Genomic DNA, 19,250 nt, shown 5'->3' on the forward strand with positions numbered 1-19,250 from the left:
ACCTCCGGAGTTCCCCGTCCTGGGGCAACAATGACTCCTCCCTTCTGTGATTCAGATCTTTATTTGCTGGGGTTCACTGGGGTTAATTATTGTTGTGGTTGAGGTAGGGGTGGGAAGGAGCCCTGCGCTGGCGCCAGGGCCTGGAGGGGGGTCTTGAGAGTCATGGATGGATTTGGAGACCTGAGAGGCTGGGGGGCACAAAGTGAATTTATAAAGGTACCTCCTCCAGCAACATAACCATTTCTGTGCTCTAAGCCTAGGTGGCGGGGTCTCTAACCTTTCTTGTCTTCCACCCATTCGTGCCACCCACCAAGTCATCAAAGCCCGGTGAGGCCTGGCTCCATGAGGCAAGTGGCGCTATTCACAGGGGTGTGGCCAAGTGAGCTGGGGGAGAAGCAGCCTGGCCTCTGGCTCAGATCTTGATCACCTGAGAGTGGGACTGGCACCCCAAGCTCCCCTGGCTCCAGCAGGGCAGGCCCACATCGACGGGGTGTCTCAGCGTCAGCCCCATCTCCGAGGACTGGACCCCCAGCCTGCCCCAGCTGCCTGCAGCCTCCATCCCGCCTCCCCAGGCTGCCAGCCCTCCTGCAAGGACCAAGTCAGGTTGGTGACGCCCAGAGGCAGGTCAGGGAGGGAGGGGGTGAGGAAGAGGGGGCCAGCCTTGTGCTGATGGGGACACTGCTGAGGCTCTGAGGGCTGTCAGTCTGACCACATCTTACAGGAAGGGAAACTGAGGCCCAGGCCACCTTTCCAAAGTACACAGCAAGTTAGGTCCTTGAAAACCCGAGGCTGGAGCTGTTAGTAATCCCTACTCCCGACGGGTGAGGTTCCCAAGGGTCACCTGGCTGTTCCCTCTGAGCCAGGTCAGCACCACAGTCCAGCGTGTGCAAGTGACCCTGGATAGGATTAGCCTTGAGGGTGTGTGTTGGGCCTGGCGGGGAGTGCGCGCCGTGACCCTTGCACAGTATGGAGGCCCAGAACCCTGTCTAGAGCGAGGCTCCGGACTCAGACACACCCAGGTTCCAGTCCTTGCTGTGTGACTATAGGTAAGTCACTTGGCCTCTCTGAGCCTCAGTTTTCTGAGAGGGTGATTCAGAGTGGACGAAGGTGACACTACTTGCCCTAACAGCTCTCTGGGAGAGTAGTAAGATAATTTCTGCAGTGTGGATATCAATGGGCCACACAGGGCGCGTGCTCGTGGCAGGTGTGGTTGTCACTCACTGATGCCAGTTCGTGTACAGCTGTACTTATCTTTATTTTGAATATTGATGTGGCTTAAATCTCACATACCTCAGTATCAATAGTGATAATAAAAAGTGGTTTCTGTTTCCAGCAAGAAAAGAGCCTGAACCTGCTCACTCCCTCTATTTCCCTCTCCTCTTTGCCCCTGTTTTCCGTGTGTGAGCGTGTGTGGAGGGTTGGGGTTCAGGGCCATGGTGACTTCTCCCACTTCTGCTCTGAAGTATGACCAGGCTGTGCAGAAGGTGTGGTGAGCATGGAAAGAGGAGCCTGGGGACAACCCAGCGTGTGAGTTCTGTCTACCACGGGCCCAGGGATGCCCAGGCCTGGCTGATGCCCACGAGCCCTCCCCATCTCCAGATTCCTGTCCACCAGGGCAGGCTGGTTGTCAACGCCCCCTGCTGGTCAGATGAGGATGCCTCCAGTGCCCCCTCCAGGAGCTAGTGCGTTTAGTGGGGTCGGGCTCACTCTTAGGTGGGGCTCAGTCTCAGGAGACTGCTCCCTGGGACTGCCTAGGGCTCACCGACGGGTGGCTGGGCCCACAGATGCAGTGGGTCTGCCTCGGGCCACCAATAAGCATGAGCGTTATTAACTGATGTGCACTAAACAGTGGGCAGTGTGTTGAGTGCTTTGCCTGTATTATCATTTCACCCTCCTAATGACCTATGCGATGAACACTGTTATTACAATAAATTATAACACCTAGTTTACTGCTGAGAAAACAGACTTGGAGAGGCGGGGTAACTTATCCAAGGCAGTACAGCTAGAAAGGGGCGGGGATGGTTTTGCTGCCCAGATCTGGCTGTCTCCTGAGTCCTGCCACCTCTCCTACAACCCAGACTTATCTCAGAGGAGGTGACACAGGCATGCGCTAGGAGAACAGGAGAGTTACAACTGTCCAGGACTGGCTAACATGGGGACAGGAGGCAGCTGGCACCATGGAAGGCATCAGGAAACCTGGGACTACTTTGCCTGCTTGGCTGGTCTGTGACCTTCATCCAGTCCCTTGCCCTCTGGCCTCAGTTAACCTCATCTGTAAAATGGGAAGCTTGTGCCAGCTACCGGGAGGCCCTTCCTGCTTCTGATTCATCCCACCACCCTCATCTCCATCGTATCAGTAATCCCACCTATGGTACTTCACAGCATTGTAACCAAGGCTTCTTAGCCTGGGGTCCCTGGACCTCTTGGGGCTCCATGAGCTGCCTGAAATTGAAACTGCACTGAGTGTGCATTTTTCCAGGGAAAGTGCCCATATTATTACCAGATACTAATCCCCAAAGGCTAAGAATCACTGGTTATTCTAACCTTTTAGAAAGAATTTCCCTAACTCGATCCAAGTTTTTAGGGGAGTGGAGAAAGTTGAGTCTCTACCTTGTAAAATTGTCCCCTTCGCTGTGTGTTTAAAGGCCCCTCAGGCTTCCTGGAGCCGCACCAGCTCCCGCGCCCCAGGCTTCCACCCTCGGCCACTGTGACCTCTGGAGACCCCGTCCCGCTGCTTCGGGTTAGTCGCGGCCTCGGAGCCGAAGCTCTGCCCGCTCGCTCTCGTCGTTGCGGGAACTCAACCCCATGTCCTTCCCTGGACCTGCGGCGCCAGGATTGGCCTCTTTCCCGAGGTAGGTGCAGTGACCAAAATGGCCAGTAGGGGTCGCTGCGCGGACGAACCCCGCGGGGCATGGGAGCAGAATCTCAGATCTTGGCCCCCTTGGCAGCCCCAGGGCGAGGAAAGGAGGCCTGTGTTCTGGGTCTGGACCTTCCCTTTGGTGGGCCTCAGTTTCTTCATCTGTAAAGTGGGAGGGAGGTGGCCTAGAACCCCTAGATGGTTGCTAGGCAACTTTCCGGTGCTGATGTCCAGCGAACCTTTCCGATTGATGTTGGAGGGAGGGGTCTGTCTTGAACTCCCCTTGGCAGAAGCACTTGGCCCAGCATCCTTGAGAAATGAAACAAACCGCCAGGGCCCTCGAGATCAGGGTTCATGGGGCCGGGTGATGGATGGAGCCTGCCGGGATATGGCTTCTGCCCGTGTCTGGAGAAGCCCAGGCAGACCCCGGGGAGAAGGGAGAAAGCATCCTACCCTCAGCATCCGCCGGCCCTGGGAACAGGGCTGGAGCCTGGGCCATCCTTCTCACTCAGCTGCTGGGGGCTGTCCTGTCCCAGTTTTCTGAGCCTTCCCTCTCCATCAGCTCCAAATCCTGGGCCCAGAGAGAGGTAAAGGCCCAGGGATAATGGGAGGCCCTACAGACATGCCCAACCATCCACCCCAAGACCCCCTCCAAGGAACAGGATCAAGTCCTCAAAGGCACAAAAAGACCCTCTCCCTCTCTCACACCCCACCCCCTTGCTCTCTTCACCCCACCCCTCTCCCACCCCGGGGTGATTAAAGGACAAGACACAGGCGCGACAATGATGCGAAACATACTCTACAAAAGTTATAATGAGCCTGCAGGAGGGGTGCTGTGCACAGGGGTGGGAGTCACAGAGCCCACCCACCCCAGCACAGGGAGAGCAGGGAGGGGCTGAGGCAGTGCACAACCAGGAGCAGGAGAGAAGGGCAGGACCTGGGGCTCCGAGGAAGTCGAGTCGGCACTTGGGGGTGGCCCCAGGCTCAGGCCCAGAGAACAGGGAGGAAGACTGAGGTGGGCTCAGGGTGGCAGTGGCAGGCAGCCAAGCCCTCCGTGTGGGCCGGGGCCATGGACCACTTCCATCGCGCCCCAGCTCTGGGCATGCGTGGACGGGGCCCACACACAGGCACAGACACCCAAAGGGAGGCCTGTGGCATTCTTTGGGGTTCTTTCCCTGCCCCAGCCAGGGGGCCCCAGAAAGGAGTGGGGGGGGGGGCTGTGGCAGTGCTCCCAGCAGAAGCTGAAGGTCAGGGATGGGGTCCATTGCATGGGGGTGGGTATGTGCACACATTGTGTGGGCTCCTGCGTGGCTCTCCCACATCTGTGACCTTGGTCTGGCTGAAGAGCTCGGAGGACACCTGTCTCAGGACCCTCTGGGGCTGGCCCTTCTCCTGATCTCACCACCATCACAGAGCAGGGCACCCGCTGAGCCCTCGCCCACCTGCTATTCATGTAGAACATGCAGCCTCCCAGCCACTTCCAGACCTTGAGGGAAATCCACCAACCAACCCCCAACACAGGCACACAGAGCCCCAGGGACCTGGGGGAAGTCAGCAGCTTAGGTCATCCGCACCCCCAGGCTGCTCCAGTGTCCACAAGACAGGACTGCCCACGCCCGGCTGGACACCCTGCCTCGCCCAGTCTCCCTCCACCGTCTCAGGCCTGGGGGCCATAATACTGCAGCCGGTTACTCTAGCACCTTGCGCCTACTGCCCTGACCCGCTGGGGTCCCTGGGGGGCCAGGCTACACAACCAAGGGGAGGAAGGTGGAGGACAGGGAGGGAGGCAGAGTCAGGCTGGGCTCCGCCGCAGGGTGAGCTGGGAAGGGCACCAGTCACCCCCACACTCCAGCCTGGCACTCCAGCTCCCCAGCGTGGCCAGTGGAGGAGAAGGGGACTGGCTGTGCCGGAGCAGGGTGGGGGCAGAAGTCAGGGCATTTGGCTGAAGAGTCCAGCCAGGACCTCTTCTCTGGGGGTTGGGGGAGGGGAGGGAGCCCAAACTCTTCCCTTCACAAAAATGTAGGACTCGAGCAAGTGTCCAGCCTGGGCAACGGGATCCTCAGAGGAGGGATGGGGGAGACAGCAGCCAGGGACAGGCTGTGCCCACCCCTCACCCACCCACTCCCACCGCTCTAACGGGCACGTATGTCATCTAGTCCCTGGGGCCTCCTGCAAATCCACATGTCCTTTAGGGCCACTCAAGTGGGGGTGGCTCAAGGGCTCCAGGACCCTTCTGGGCACCTCCAGGCCACACGCTCAGCTTCAGAGTGTGGGCAGGATTTCAAGGGAGACGACCCACATGGTCCTTGCCCCTGGGGAGGGGCCCCGGGGGCTGCAGGGCTGGCAGCTGTGAGGACTTCGTGGCCCCACTGTGGGTTGTGGCAACTTGCAATTCATTTTGGTCTGGGGAGAGAAGTCCCCCCGTTATCTGTAGAGAAAGAGACAGAAATAGGCCTCAGATAAGAGCCTTTGAGACATTCTAAACCAAGACTAGCCGTTTTGACAACTTACCATCTCTGGGCAGGCTGATGGTCAGGCATGGGGACCCTTGCCTAGGGGTGCCCACCCCATACCCCAAACTCTAAACCAGATGCCTCCCCACATCCACCTCTGCCCAGACATGTAGGGTAAGGGCCACAGACACCAAAAGGGCTTGTGGAACACCATGAGGGAGGGGTGGGGCAGCGATGGGCCACAGCACTGCCAGTGTGGCAGCAGCCTCGAGCTCCCCACCATGGCTTTTGGAAAGTGCGTGACAGCTTGGCCCTTCGTGGGAGTCACTAGTCCCCAGGCTTCAGAGTCGCATAGTCAAGGGGTCAAGCCCAGCTCGGCACTGAGCAGCAGCAGGCTCGTGGGGTGAGCTACTCTAACCCTCTGAGCCTCCACTTGCTCGCCTGGAGAATGGGGGTGGTCGATGCGGCCCTGCAGTTGGGAGTGGGAGACGATTAAGTGAAAGCACGTGCGTGCCAAGGGCGTCTGCGGCAGCTGGGAGTCGGGAGGGCTCAAAGCATCCTGGCTGGCCCTGGCGCCCGAGGCCCAGCGGTTAGTGCGGGACCGTGCACGGCCAGGCCTCGGGTGTGATTCCCGGTTAAGGGCCTGCACCTGCCCAGGTACATCCTGGGGCACCTGTGACGGCGCTCAGTCAGTGTGTCTCGCTTCGGTGTTTCTCTCTCCCTCTTTCTCTCCCTCCCTCCCTTCCACTCTCTCTAAAAATCAACGGGAAAAAATATCCTCCAGTGAGGATTAACAACAAAAAAAAACAAAAAACAAAAATCCCAGCTGTGACCACTGTGACCACTGTGTCTCATCCAGAGTAAGACACCCACGTCCCCACACTTCGGTGTATCCAAAATCGAGGTGCACTGTACTCTCGCTCTGATAAGAAAGCCTTGTGTCTTCACCAGAGTGGCAGCTTCCTTTTCCGAACTGAGGGTAAGGAAAATAAGTGGGGCCTCTTGTCACTGATGGCGACTTCGGTTCTTAGGAAATGTGGTTATAATCCCTCACTCCCGGGAACGGCAGGCCCCTCCCGGCGCAGCCCGCTTCCCCCAGTCCCCCAGGGCGAGGCACTCACAGCTCGGTGTCCTCCAGCGCGGGTGGGCGCTCCAGCGCCTGCCTCCGCCTGCGCACGGCCCCCAGGATCTTCTTGCGGGACCCCAGGGGGACGCTGATGCTGCGGAGGTCGAGGTCCGAGCACAGCGTCAATGCTTCCAGGTCGATCTTCTCCTGCCGCAGGAGCGGGGCGAAGTCCTCCATGTGCAGGGAGGCCAGGAAGGTCTCCAGAGGGCTTGTCTCGGGCTCCAGGTCCTCATCGAGGCCCAGGTCCAGCTCGTCCCAGGGCAGCTCCTCGGCGCAGCTGCGGTCCTGCAGGCTGTTGGCACTGCCCAGGCTGTCATCGTCCAGGCTGGGGGAGCTCTGCAGCCGGCCCCGTGGCGTGCCCGCGCCCTCCGGCGCCGCGTCTTCCCGGCCCAGCCCATGCAGCCCGCTGCTCAGGTAGTTCCTGCGGAACACCATGGTGCCCAGGCCCGGGCGGGTAAACAGAGAGTCGTGGCCGGAGTCGGTGCTGACCTCCGAGTGGGCAGGCTCGGCCGCCAGTGTGGCACGGGAGACGCTGTCCTCGTCGGAGAGGAACATGTCCCGGAGCGGGGAGCGACCCCACTCCTTGGGGTTGGCGTAGGTGCCCTGGCGCACGAACATCACGTCGCTGCCCAGCTGCAGGCCCGAGAGCGAGCGCACGCTCTTGCGGCCGTCCTCCGAGATCTTGAAGGTGCCCTCGCCGCCCTGCTTGCGCCGCTCCAGCTTGCGCTGGATCTTGGTCTTGCCCCGGTTGGTGCCGTGCAGGGTGGCCTGCGAGTAGGGCAGCTGGCTGCCCAGCGCCAGGTGCTGCAGCCGGCGGCTCAGGGTGCTGGACGTGAGGCTGGAGAAGCTGAGCGTGTCGGAGCGCTCGGCCAGCTCGCGCCGGTAGCGCCGCTCCATGCGCTCGTGGTGCCTGCGCTGCATCTTGGCGCACTCGCGGATGCGCCGCTCCGCCTCGCGGAACGCCTTGTCCTTCAGCTTGCCCACCAGCTTGGGGTTGAGGCCGCTCTGCTTGGCCGCGATGGAGTCCAGGTAGCGCACGCACTCCATGTGGCCCTTCATGGCGGCCATGTCCAGCGGGGTGTGGTAGTCGTTGTCCAGGCACCAGATGTTGGCCCCGAAGGACACCAGGAAGGAGAGGCAGTGCAGGTGGCCATTGGAAGCTGCCAGGTGCAGCGGCGTGTTGCCCCAGATGTCACACTTGTCCGGGTCGCCCCTGCGGGGGGAACGCGCGGAGGGGCCCGATGAGCCGTCGCAGCCCGGGCAGGCAGTCCGCGGAGGCTGCAGGTGGCTCCCCGCAGGCTCGCCAGGGGGACCCGAGGGCCTGAGATCTCTGCTCTGACTCCAGGAGACGCGCAGCCCTGAGCCGCTAGACGGACTTAGCATGGCCCCAGGTGCGCAGGGGGTGGGGCGACAGAGAAGGCGGGGGCAGGGCGGGGCCTTCCCCAAGAGGCCCGAGGGCTGGGAATCTCAGGGCATAAATAATTGATGCCCAGAGAGAAAGGGGTGAATTATTCATGGGGCCCGGTGGGGAGCTGGCCCGGAGAGGTGGTGGGCCAGGGCGAGTCTGGGTCTCTCGGCAGGCGTGGCGGCCAGCGCGGCCGCATGTGCAGGGTGACGTAAAGGAGGACCGGGGGGGGGGGGGGGGGGGGGGGGCTGGGCCTGAGCCCTGGGTGAGTGCGGGAGGGTGCGTGCCTGCGTGGCCGCGGGCACGGCCATGTCTGCAGGGAGCGGGGCCAGGCCTGGCAAGCCCGAGTGTGAGAGCAGGTGTCGGGTCTTGGCCTGGGCCAGAAGGGGAGCGTGGGGGCAGCCAGGACTAGAGGAGAGGAGGAGAGAAGTTTGCAGCCTGCGCCCAGCCACCCTGCTGCCCCATCTTTAGGAGCCCCGTGAGGCAGGCTGGCTTGGACCTGTCCAGGGGACCCACGCAGCCCCCTCCACATCAGGCTGTGTTCTCCTAGGGCAGGTTCCCCACTGGGCTCCTCCAAGCTCTCCCCTCCCTGGGGGGGGAGGGGGGCCTAGCTCAGAGTCTCTGCCTCATGCTAATGAGGCCACAAGGCCACCCCTCAGGGACAGAGAAAGAATCACCCCTTTGTCATTACCGCTCCCTGAACAACCCCCTCCTCACTTCCCCTACAAGTTGCCAAGTCCTGGAGGGCAATGTGGGAGGGGCTGCTTGGCATCTGGTGTCCACACCTGAACGCCAGCCCTTGCCCTCTGCGGGAGTTGGGGGGGGTTAGGGAGGTTGAGTCTCTCTCTGAGGGAGGGGACAGGCGGGCAGAATCACTGTGTGCCCTCTTGGTGTGGAGAGGGGCCAGTCTTGGCCTCTTGGAACATGGTTCAGCTGCCTGGTCTTAGGGCTGCCCCCACCTGCTGGGCCCCAGGAACAGCTACCAAGGGAGGGCAAGGGGGGTTTCCCCGCCCACCACAGGCCACAGGCCAGCACCTGGCACCAGGGCCAGCTGGGCCCCTGGCCCTCCACCAGGATTGCCCAGGGCCTGAGGTGTACAACGTTGACCCTCCTGAGGCATCTCTTCCACTCTTTTTCTCTGTCCAGGCTGCCCTGGTGTCCAGGTCAACCTGACTTCTCTTTATAAATCTGCTGGGGGCAGGGGAGTTGTCCACAATGTCATTCAGACCCAGGAGCCCCCTTCAGTGTCCCTGGACCCTGCATTCCTCAAATGCTACCTCCATCCCTGGCTATGACACCTGGGTTCTATGCCCACCCCTCCCCCTAGACAACTCCAAAGGGGGGGGTGAGGGAGCCTTTGGTGGGGGAGGGGCACAGAGGGAGTTGTGGGGTGGCTGAACCCAGTGACATTTGGCACTGTAGACAATGCCCATAGATCCCAGCAATGAGCAGGGAGAGAGAGTGTGAGCCCCAGCCTAGGGGGTGGGGGGCAATGCTGGGAGAGCCCTTTGGATCCCAGCCTGGGGGTGGGCAGTGAGGAGCCCCTCCTTTCCTAGCCGGGCTCTGACCCCTCTGAGGCTTCTGCACCTTCTCTCCGTTCCCACTGTGCCTCTCACCCTTGCTTCAAGGTGCCACCCACGCAGGAGACCTCTCCCACCCTCCCACCTCCCCCTCTCTCTGCAGCTCCTCCCACAATCATGAGCCCCCAAATCCCAGTCCTCCTCTGCTAGCCCCATATCCAGGTCACAAGTGTCACACCCCGCAGCTTGCGCCCCCTCCCTCCCAGGACGGCCGGGCCCCGAGTTCCCACCTTAGGGCCCGCCGCCAGGGCAGGGAGTGGCTCAGGGGAGAGGGTCTGGAATCTGGGGGAGGGTCTCCGGGGGCGGGAGAGCGCCGCGATCCCTTCCCCCTCCCCTGCGGGGCTGGGGCTGGATACTCACCCCCGGCTCACGATGAGGCGCAGCGACTCCAGGTTGCCATGGTAAGCAGCCCAGAGGGTGGGGGTCATGCCATCCTCGTCGGGGGCGTTCAGCTCCTTCCGCGTGGCCTCCTTGAGGAGCTCCAGGTAGCCGTCCCGGGCCGCCCGGTGGTACTGGTCGTTCATGGCTCCCGACTTGGACGGGGCGGGCCAGGGGCACAGGAAAAGGCCCCCCGCGGGGGAGGTTTGGGGGGTTAGGACTGAGGCATGGGGCTGGGGGAGGGGGCCGGGCAGGGGCTGGGGCCGCCAGCCCCCGCTGCCGCAGATGGTGGGTGCGGAGCGCCAGAGCCGCCGCTACTCCGACATCTGAGCCGCGCACCCGCGGGAGGGGGGAGGATCTCCAGCCGCCCGGGGAGCCGCCCCCGGGCTGCCCCTGGGTCCTAAACACCCTGCTGCCGGGAGCACAGGGGTGACCGGACGAGGCCCTGCCCTCGCTCCAAAAAATGCCGACCCCAGCGCCCTGCCCCGTGAGGACCAGTCTGGGGACTGTCCGAGGTCTGTCCTCAACTAGAGCCCCGGTGCGCGGCTCCCGATGTCTCCACCCGTCAAAGGAACGGACCGAGGGCTGGGGAGGGGTGCCCGAGGGCGGTCCTGAGCCCCAGGGCAGTGGGCCTAGGGGGGTTCTTAGCACCAACCGCCGGACAGTGGGCGAGTAGAACCCTGCGGCCCAGTGCGGCCCCGCTCCGCGGGCTCGGCGGGCGCTCTCCAGCAGGGGGCGCTAGACGGCCGGGCGGGACTCCGCGCCCGCGGGGGAACCTGGCGTCGGGGCGGGACCGCTCGGCCTCCAGCGCAGCAGAAGCGGGAGGGACGGAGCGGGAGGGAACTTCGACCACGGAGAGGGCGTCGGGGAAAGGGGCGCGAGGGGCCAGATCTTGGGGCAGCAACAGACGAGCACCAAGGTATAGGGCGCACCGAGGGCCTTGCGGTGCCTGCGGGTCCTTGGGGCATCTACTGAGCATAAGCTCTCGGGGCTTCTGGCAGCCGAGACCGCGGGGTGCCAGGGCGCGGTGGGCGCCGTGGGCGGGGTGCCCTCTGGGTGCGGCAGTGCGGGGGCCCCGCGGAGGTGACGGGGCGGCGGGAGAGGGGGCGCCTCCTAACAGGTGAATATAAATCTCGCCTTATCTGGCTCCCTCTCGCCCTTCCCTAAATTCAGCTCGGAGGAAAGATGGGTCATGTGAGCGGGACCGAGAGGTTTCCGGAGCTGAGCTCCCTCGGCTGTAAATCACCCTGCCCTCCGCGGTACAAAGCGCCCGTCGCGCCCGGCGTGGGAGCGAGGAGACGCTCGCCGCCCTCTGACCCCCAGCGCAGCGCGGGCTCCCGGCCCAGCCAGGTGGGTGCGCGGGGCCAGGGGCCCTCGGATCTGGGGAGTTGGGGACCTCGGACGGGGTCCGACGGGGCTGCGTCCAGTCTCAGCCTTTCTCTTCCCCGTTGCCAGCGCTTCCTCCATCACCCGCAGCCCCCCTCCCCTCCCCTCCCCTCCCCGGGTTAGCAATTCCCCGGCCCCCAAATCTAGGGATAAGATGAAGGACCGACCCGGGGTCCTGTTCGCCCCCCCCCCCCCCGCAGTGACGCCTCCAGCCTCCCCGGTCGCCCCTGCCATGTCCGAGGAGCTGGCCGCCGGCCCCAAGGAGAGCCCGCCCGCGGCGCCGGCAGGGCCCCCCGAGGTGTGGAAGAAGGGGGGCCGCCTGCTGTCGGTGCTGCTGGCCATGAACGTGCTGCTGCTGGCCTGCACGCTCGTGAGCGGCGGCGCCTTCAACAAGGTGGAGGTGTACGACACCGACGTGTTCGCCCTGCTCACCGCCATGATGCTGCTATCCGCGCTCTGGATTCTCTTTTACCTGCTGCGCACCGCGCGCTGCGCCCGCGCCGTTCCCTTCCGGGACCCGCACGCCGGCCCCATCTGGCTCCGAGGTGCGGGGGGAGGGGGGTCAGTGGGACATCCGTCCGCACACTCAATCCTAGGCTCCCCCCTCCACCCACCCATCCATCTTTCAAGCCATCCATTCACCCCTACACCCGTCCACCTCTCCATCCATCCACCTGTCCAGCCCACGCGCCCCACCCTCCATCCATCTGCCCAACCACCCAACCAACCCTTCATCCAGCGGCCTAGCCTCAGGTCCATAAGCCTCTCCCGCCTCTCTGACCCTCCCCTCCCATTCCCAGGCGGGCTGGTGCTGTTTGGGGTCTGCTCTCTGGTCATGGATATCTTCAAGACGGGCTACTACTCCAGTTTCTTTGAATGCCAGTCGGCCATCAAGATTCTGTATCCTCTCACCCAGGCTGTGTTTGTCATGGTCCAGGTGGGTGGGTGGGAGGAGTGTCCTTGAATGTGGTGCAAGGGAACCAACACCCGGAATGGGGGCAGCAGACCTGGGCTCCACTCTTATTGCACCCTGAACAATCAGATGACGTGGGGATAGGACTGTAGAGGAGATCATGAGTCCACGCAAATGGAAGCACTTGGTAATGAAGTAATATCCAAGTGTGATTGCCTGCTTAGGGAACCTGTGATTTCATTTCAACCTGAGCAGCGCCACTAGTTAACTCCTAAGAGGTGTGACTTGTGGCAGCCACCCTGTCTCCTAGGATCTGGCCTGCCCTCCCTGGGTGCCCGTAGAGGGCTTCAGTCTTGGTCCAGGGTCCTGCTGTGGGCATGGCCAGTTTGGCCTCAGCCATGGCCCTTATACTGTGTGTTTGTTCAGGAAATAGGGTGTGTTGTACCGGGGGGTTTTCAAATAAGTTCAAATACATATATTTTATTTACTGCATATACAACACGTTGAAAGACCTTCCTACTGAGCTGAGGCAGGACTAGTCTTACATGGGACCAGGACAGACCCCAGTCTTGTATGCCACCCGTATGCCCCACCCCCCGCTGAAACATTCCTGTGGCCAGTTTTCTGCAATTCAACACACTCGTGACTTTGGGATCTGTATAGTTTTGGTCTCTTACATTTTATGAGTTTGAAGAATCCTCGGGTAAAAGGAAAACACAGACACTCCCGCACAGCAAGGGTTTGTTGGCAGCCGGCTGAGCGAGGCCTTGCAGGGCAGCAAAGGGTGACTGTGGGACAGGGATGCTGCCGGGACGAGTGAGAAGTCACCAGGGATTTTTTCTACCTTGGACAAGACCTAGCCCGAGGCTGGCCTTGCCCCCAGGAATAAATAGCCAGACACTCGACTCTCCCAGACCTCCACCCTGCAAAAAACAAACACCAGGAGCAGAAAGTTTTACAGGTGACACTTTACAGATTGTCAAAGAACAGAACACTGTTCCACATGAACTGTCCCTGGCCTCATCTCGTAGAGCTAAAATAAACTTAGTAACTTCCTACGAGGGTTTCGAGGGAGAGAGAACTTAACGCTGGGCGCGGACATGGGCACTGGAGCTCCGCTGTATTTGCTGTGCGGAGTACATGACCTCGCCACTCTCTCTACAGACTTACTTTCTCTGGGTGTCTGCTAAAGACTGTGTTCACATCCACCTGGATCTGACCCGGTGAGTGCCTGGGGCGTGGGTCCTCTTTCTGCCCCTTAGGTGGGGCTCCAGCCAAAGCCCCCTTGCTCTGCCAGCCTGATTTCCATCAGCCTGTGCAGCGACGTGTGCGTGTGTGTGTGCCCACACTTGCTCATGCGCACACGTGCGTGGATGTGCACCTGCATGCGCCTCCATGGGATGGGCTGGGTATCGCACTATATGTCCTTTATCCCCAGAGAGGGAGCAGCGGTGCCGGAGCCCCTGGATATCCCCAGGCATCCCCGCATCCCCACCAGGTTGTTCCTTTCAAACTCAGCTTCCTGTTCGCACAGCGGCCTGGCTGCTTTCGTTTCTCTCCCACTGTAGCTCCCCAACCCTCTCTCTGCCTTGCCAGGGACCCAAGATGAGCCAAAGAGTCTCACTGGCCTTATTGCTGTCCCTCTCCAAACAGGTGTGGCCTCATGTTCACACTCAGCACCAACCTGGCCATCTGGATGGCAGCCGTGGTGGATGAATCCGTGCACCAGGCCCGCTCCCACAGGAACACCAGCTACTCCCGCATTGCTTCTGACCGTGAGTGCCCACTCCAGGTGACCCCCGCCCAGTGACTCCCAGGCCTTGGGCTGGGGGCTTTGTTCACTTGTAGAATCCATCTCCGTGCCCTCCCAGGAGACCCTCCTCCTGCTCCAGGCTCTGACGTCTGGGTGTAGATGACACATGACAGGGAGTATCGGGGCACCTTCACATCCTGGAGAACCCAGCCTTGGCCCCGCTGTCCAAGTCTCCATTCCACTAAAGAAGGGGCTTGGGCTCCAAGAAGAAAGGGCAAGGGTGATCGAAGCAGAGGGAGGGGAGGGAGGCAGAGTGGCTGGATGGTGGGAGCATGGGGTCAGATGGAGGGCCTGGTGAGCAGAAGCTAGGACAGTAATCACAATGATAATAGTGACCATCTTCTGAGCCCTACATGGCAAGCACAGTGCTAAGTGTCTTAAACACTCTATGTTACTTAACCGTCACAACTTCCCTGTGAGGTGGGTAATATTAATATTCCCATTCTACAGATGAAGAAACTAAGGCATAGCAAGGTTATGCAGCTTGCCCAAGGTCACAGAGCTTGAAATTGGACTAGCGTCCAGATCCATCTTTGCTTTTAGCCAAAATGCTATACCGAAGAAGAAGGGGGTCCACAGTCCCCCTGGTCCTACTTCTCTGGACTTTTCTAGGGCCCCCCACTAGCCAGGGCCAGACTACATGACTAAATCCATCTGGACTTGGCCTGAAGACAGACACACACGCCCAATATGGGAGAGTCCAGGAAGGGAAAGCACGGGCCCAGCCCCAGGCAGACCCCAACCCAGCAGGACTGACAAAGCGCCACCTTTTACACACAGAGGGCTCCTGAGCATGGCTAGAGCCAGCCTGGGAGGTGGCCAACTGCCTGCGCTAGGGCCGCGGGGCAGAGGCACGCTGGAGAGGCGCCCGCCCCAGGCTTCAGAGGCAGGTCATTTGCGTTAGTTTTGCCATCACAAGTCACTTTACCTCCGTGAGCCTCAGTTTCTCTATCTACAAAACCAGCTGGGATAGTTCTGGGGATCAAAAGAGATGTTTGCCAAGGCCCAAGGCATCCTACAAAGCACGGTCTGGGTGCAAGAGCGGGTTTCTTTTCGTGTGAGACAACCGAGGTGACGGGGGGTCACCGTCCAGACCCAGGCCCAGCAGCTCACTTTCTGGGCTGGGTCAGACGCTGGGGAGAGCTTAGAGGGAGCTGGAACTTCTGTCAGGACCAGAACCTCGCCGATTTCGGGGAGCCGGGTCATTACTAGTGGGGACACATTGGCAGTGTTTTCCTGAAGGAATGGAATGGAGTGAAGTGGGCAGCTTTTCAGCTCGGATTTTTTTTTTATCGAGCCCTGGCTATTGTTTACCGATGTGTCCTGCAATCTCTGGCACACAGTGCATGTTCAATAAAAACCTGTGGCACGAATGAACATGCCAAGCCCGGCGTGGGCTTTTGGGATACAGTGGTGAATGGGGCAGACAGAGATCCTGCCCTTACGAAGGTCCCAGTCTAGGGCTGAGGCTCTGCAGATGGGGCACCTCCCAGGGGAGGGGGGCAGTACAGCTCTGTGCCCCTCTCTCCACAGCGGAGCGCGTGGACGGCCCGGTGGCGGGGGGAGACTGCCCCTGCAGCACGGCCATCTGCAAGGCCTTCCAGCAGGGCTACTTCTACTTGTACCCTTTCAACATCGAGTACAGCCTCTTCGCTTGCACCATGCTGTACGTCATGTGGAAGAACGTGGGCAGGCTGCTGGCCTCCTCCGGAGACTTGGGCCACGGCCACGCCCCTTCCCCGGTCCGCCTCTTCCGGGAGACATTCTTTGTTGGCCCAGTCCTGGGCCTGATGTTCTTCGTGGTGGGGCTGGCCATCTTCATCATCTATGAAGTGCAAGTGAGCGGGGCCAGGGGCCACGCCCAGCAGGCCCTGGTCACCTACTACAGCTTCAAAATCATCTGCCTGGGGCTCATGACCTTGGTCAGCCTGAGCGGCTCGGTCATCTACCGTTTTGACCGCCGGGCCATGGACCAGCATAAGAACCCCGCGCGCACCCTGGACGTGGCCCTGTTGATGGGTGCCGCCCTGGGCCAGTACGCCATCTCTTATTACTCGATCGTGGCCGTGGTGGTGAGCACACCCAGGGACATAGTGGGGGGGCTCAACCTGACCCATGCTGTGCTCATGATTGCCCAGCATACCTTCCAGAACGTGTTCATCATTGAGAGCCTCCACCGGGGCCCGCCCGAGGCTCAGCCGCTCAATGCCCTTCCTAAGGAGCCCTGCCTTACCTTTGCTAATCCAGGCGCCCTCCACTCCTTGCCCACCTGTCCGCCCACCCCCAGGTTGGTTGGCCCCAGCCTGGTGGGCCCACAGGAAGCCATGGCCATCATCTTGGCCCCCAGGGCCCACTGGAGGCGCCGGTGCCTGAAGGACATTTCTCTGTTTCTCCTGCTCTGCAACATTATGGTGAGTACCTGGGGGAGATGGGGGAGGGCTGGGGAGGGGGGGAGAGAAAGCCAGGAAGGAGGTTCTTCCAGGTTTATGTACTTGGCCTTCTCTGTCTTGCCCCGAGCCTATTTGAGAGTCTTATGTCTGTCTAGGAAAGGAGTAGGTGCAGAGAGGGTGAGGTGCAGCCCCGGCAAGCAGCATCCCAGGGCACACAGAGAATGAGGTCCTGGCGCTCTGACATCCAGGCAGCAGCCGCAGCTGGCAGGGTCGAGGGAATGCCCACAGGGGGGCTGGGCAGAGATGAGAGGGAGCTGAGGAATGACGTGGAGGGTGGAGGGTGGGGCCCTTACCCTCATGTGAGAGGTGTGACTGCTCCTGGGAACTTGTGACCAGCTTGCTTCTTAGAATAACTGGAGCAGCGTCAGGAAGCAGTGGAGGCCGGGGCAAGTGTGAGCGGTCTGTTAGCAGAGCCCAGCGGAGGGCTGACCGGGAAGGGGGGCGCCCACAACAACCAGCCCCTCCCCAGTGATTCAGCAGCTAAGGGAAAGTCCTCTGTATAGCAGCAGACAAATGTGCACCCCAACAGAGGAACAGTCCTAATGTAGCCTCCACCCAACCGTGTAGGTATAACCCCCCGGGGAAATCTCTGGTACTGAAACATGTAGCCATGTGAGATCATCCCAGAGAGAATACACCTCTAGAGAAATGTCACTCAATATGAAAATAGTCCTTTTAGCTATAACTTCCATCAGAAAAAAAACTACTCGTAATATAGAAACAGCCTTAATGTGGGTATATCAATATAAAACATCTCCAGAGAGAATTCCACCCCAGTGTCGTCTACTTGAAATACACCAACAGTTCATACTAACTGAAGTGCATTCTTAGTGAAGTCACAACTGCAAATATTGCCCATACTACAGGAAGCTTTCGCCCACCCCCCACCCCCAAAAAAAGAAAAGGAGTGATCAGCCATCTCTGGCCTACCAGCGGAATCATATCCTGAGCTGGCCCCCAGCCCTGGCCCTGCCCACAGGCTGGGCGCCGCCTTTGGGTTGGCTATTTTTGCTCCAGGTATCTGACTCCCAGAGCATCACCTCCAACTCCTTCACTTTCTAGGACAGGGACAGGTTGAGAGAGGAGTTGTGATATGCCCAAGGACGCAGTTAACTGGGGATGGGGAGGGCGGGGTTAGCCTAGAAGCATTTGTTCATACCCCACACCAGAACCTTCTGGCTGGATCCTGACGCCCCTGCCTTGGGCCTGTCTGCTTTGCCACATAGCTCTCCAGGAGAGGGCTCCTGAATTAGCCATTTCTAAATGTCTATCAAATTCTCGTGTGGTCTATTGAAACCTCTTCTCCCTCTCTCTATCCCACAACCGAGGATGGGAGGTGTGATCACAGCGGGAACCCTGTGGGGTGGACAGGCGGAATGGGGCACATTTCCTGAACTCCTTAGTGAGTGCCAGTCCCTGCCAGAGACTCGGGAGGTGCCCATGAAGCAACACCCAGCCTTTGCTGTCCACCAAACTAGAGGGCAGGGACCCCCAGCAAAGCTGACCGATGTGAACCAGTCCAAGCCAGGTCCTGACACACCCTCTCCCCCACAGCTGTGGATTATGCCTGCCTTCGGGGGCCGCCCTCACTTCAGCAACAAGGTGGAGGTGGGCTTCTACGGCTACTCCCTCTGGGCAGCCATCGTCAACATCTGCCTGCCTTTCTGCATCTTCTACCGCATGCATGCTGTCTCTAGCCTGCTGGAGGTCTACGTGCTGTCCTGAAGCCCCTGACAGACACATGGAGGGGGAGCTCAGCTCATGCACCCACCCAGAGACCCTTGGAAATGAGCCCCCAGCTGGCAGTCACTGTGCCACGTTACCACCCATTCCCCACTGGCCCCAGAGTGGAATTTTCACAGAAGTTATTTTTTCAGGATGTTTTTAAATTGCAATCAGGACATGCCCATCCACCCCAGCATGACCCTGGTGCATGGGGCTACCGGGCAGGGAGATCTCTCCCTGAAGTATTTCTAGAACCAGGTAAGATCTGGAATTGTCAGTGGCTCCAGCTCCACCCCTAATCCCAGCCCTGTGGCTTGGCCAGTGCCGCTGCCTGGACCTGGGAACCAATAAATCTGCTATTTGCCCCCTGTCCCCCGCTTCTTGTCTCAGCCACAGCAGAGGCTCTTGGGGATCAGAGCTGGAAGGGTCCCTAGAGATCTTCAGGCCTTAAGCTTTTCAGTGGGTGAACCAAGCATGAGTTACAAACCAGCTACAGACTAGTGCCTGGGCGGCTGGGCAGAGAACCCGGGCTGCCGCCTTCCACTCCCCTTTATCCTCAAGTGACACACATTTTTTATTTGTTCCACGACATGGGAAAGGTTAGGAAGTAGCGACCTAGTCCAACCACCATTTTACAGAGAACGAATCTGAGGCCCAGAGGGGTGACGTGACTTGCCCAAGCCACACAGCTGGAGGGCCAACAGCAAAAATAATTTTCCAACAGCAGAACGTCTTTCCCCCATAAATAAAATATCTCAGGAACCCAAATGTATAACACAGACATAAACAGGGCTGTCCTAGTTTGAGAGGAGTTGGGGTACATACCTTCACCCCCTGGGCCGCCTCTTCCCCAGCAGCCCCACTCCCTGGGGGTCCCTGCGACTCCTCTAGGACAGGGAGAGAAATGGGCTCGGCAGGGAGAGAGATTGAGAAAGAGGCCCAACAGCTAAAAGAGGGAAGAACTGGTGGCCAGCTGAGTCAGGTGAAGGGGGGACAGGCAAGAGCGGGGATCGGGCGGGGCCGGGTGGGAGGAGGGCGTGGGGGCAGCGGCCACCCCCCCACCCCCACCACCCCCCACCCCCCCACCCCCCCCACCCCCACCACCCCCCACCCCCCCACCCCCCCCCACCCCCACCACCCCACCCCCACCACCCCCCACCCCCC

General features: G+C 60.5%; 2 protein-coding genes across 2 annotated transcripts; one reads left to right on the plus strand and one right to left on the minus strand.

Annotated features, from left to right (window-relative positions):
• Positions 1-6,427: 6,427 nt before the first annotated feature.
• On the minus strand, positions 6,428-9,945 carry USH1G (USH1 protein network component sans). Its single transcript, XM_016220354.2, has 2 exons — positions 9,782-9,945; positions 6,428-7,649 (listed from the first exon to the last, which is right to left on the minus strand). Exons 1-2 carry the CDS (start codon positions 9,943-9,945, stop codon positions 6,428-6,430), a joined length of 1,386 nt encoding a protein of 461 aa, XP_016075840.1.
• Positions 9,946-11,417: 1,472 nt separating this feature from the next.
• OTOP2 (otopetrin 2) lies at positions 11,418-18,086 on the plus strand. Its single transcript, XM_087825687.1, has 6 exons — positions 11,418-11,730; positions 11,986-12,122; positions 13,263-13,321; positions 13,752-13,873; positions 15,445-16,322; positions 17,916-18,086. Exons 1-6 carry the CDS (start codon positions 11,418-11,420, stop codon positions 18,084-18,086), a joined length of 1,680 nt encoding a protein of 559 aa, XP_087681813.1.
• Positions 18,087-19,250: the final 1,164 nt, after the last annotated feature.

This window comes from Miniopterus natalensis, chromosome 17 (genome assembly GCF_054644295.1).
Source record: "Miniopterus natalensis isolate mMinNat1 chromosome 17, mMinNat1.hap1, whole genome shotgun sequence".
In the NCBI taxonomy this organism is placed as follows: Eukaryota; Metazoa; Chordata; class Mammalia; order Chiroptera; family Miniopteridae; genus Miniopterus; species Miniopterus natalensis.

Coding starts and splice junctions, on each gene's coding strand:
- USH1G (XM_016220354.2), bottom strand. CDS start 9,945: ATGAACGACCAGTACCACCGGGCGGCCCGGGACGGCTACCTGGAGCTC. Junction 7,650..9,781: donor CGCCTCATCGTGAGCCGGGG/GTGAGTATCCAG, acceptor TTCCCCCCGCAG/GGGCGACCCGGACAAGTGTG.
- OTOP2 (XM_087825687.1), top strand. CDS start 11,418: ATGTCCGAGGAGCTGGCCGCCGGCCCCAAGGAGAGCCCGCCCGCGGCG. Junction 13,874..15,444: donor CTCCCGCATTGCTTCTGACC/GTGAGTGCCCAC, acceptor CTCTCTCCACAG/CGGAGCGCGTGGACGGCCCG. Junction 16,323..17,915: donor TCCTGCTCTGCAACATTATG/GTGAGTACCTGG, acceptor TCTCCCCCACAG/CTGTGGATTATGCCTGCCTT.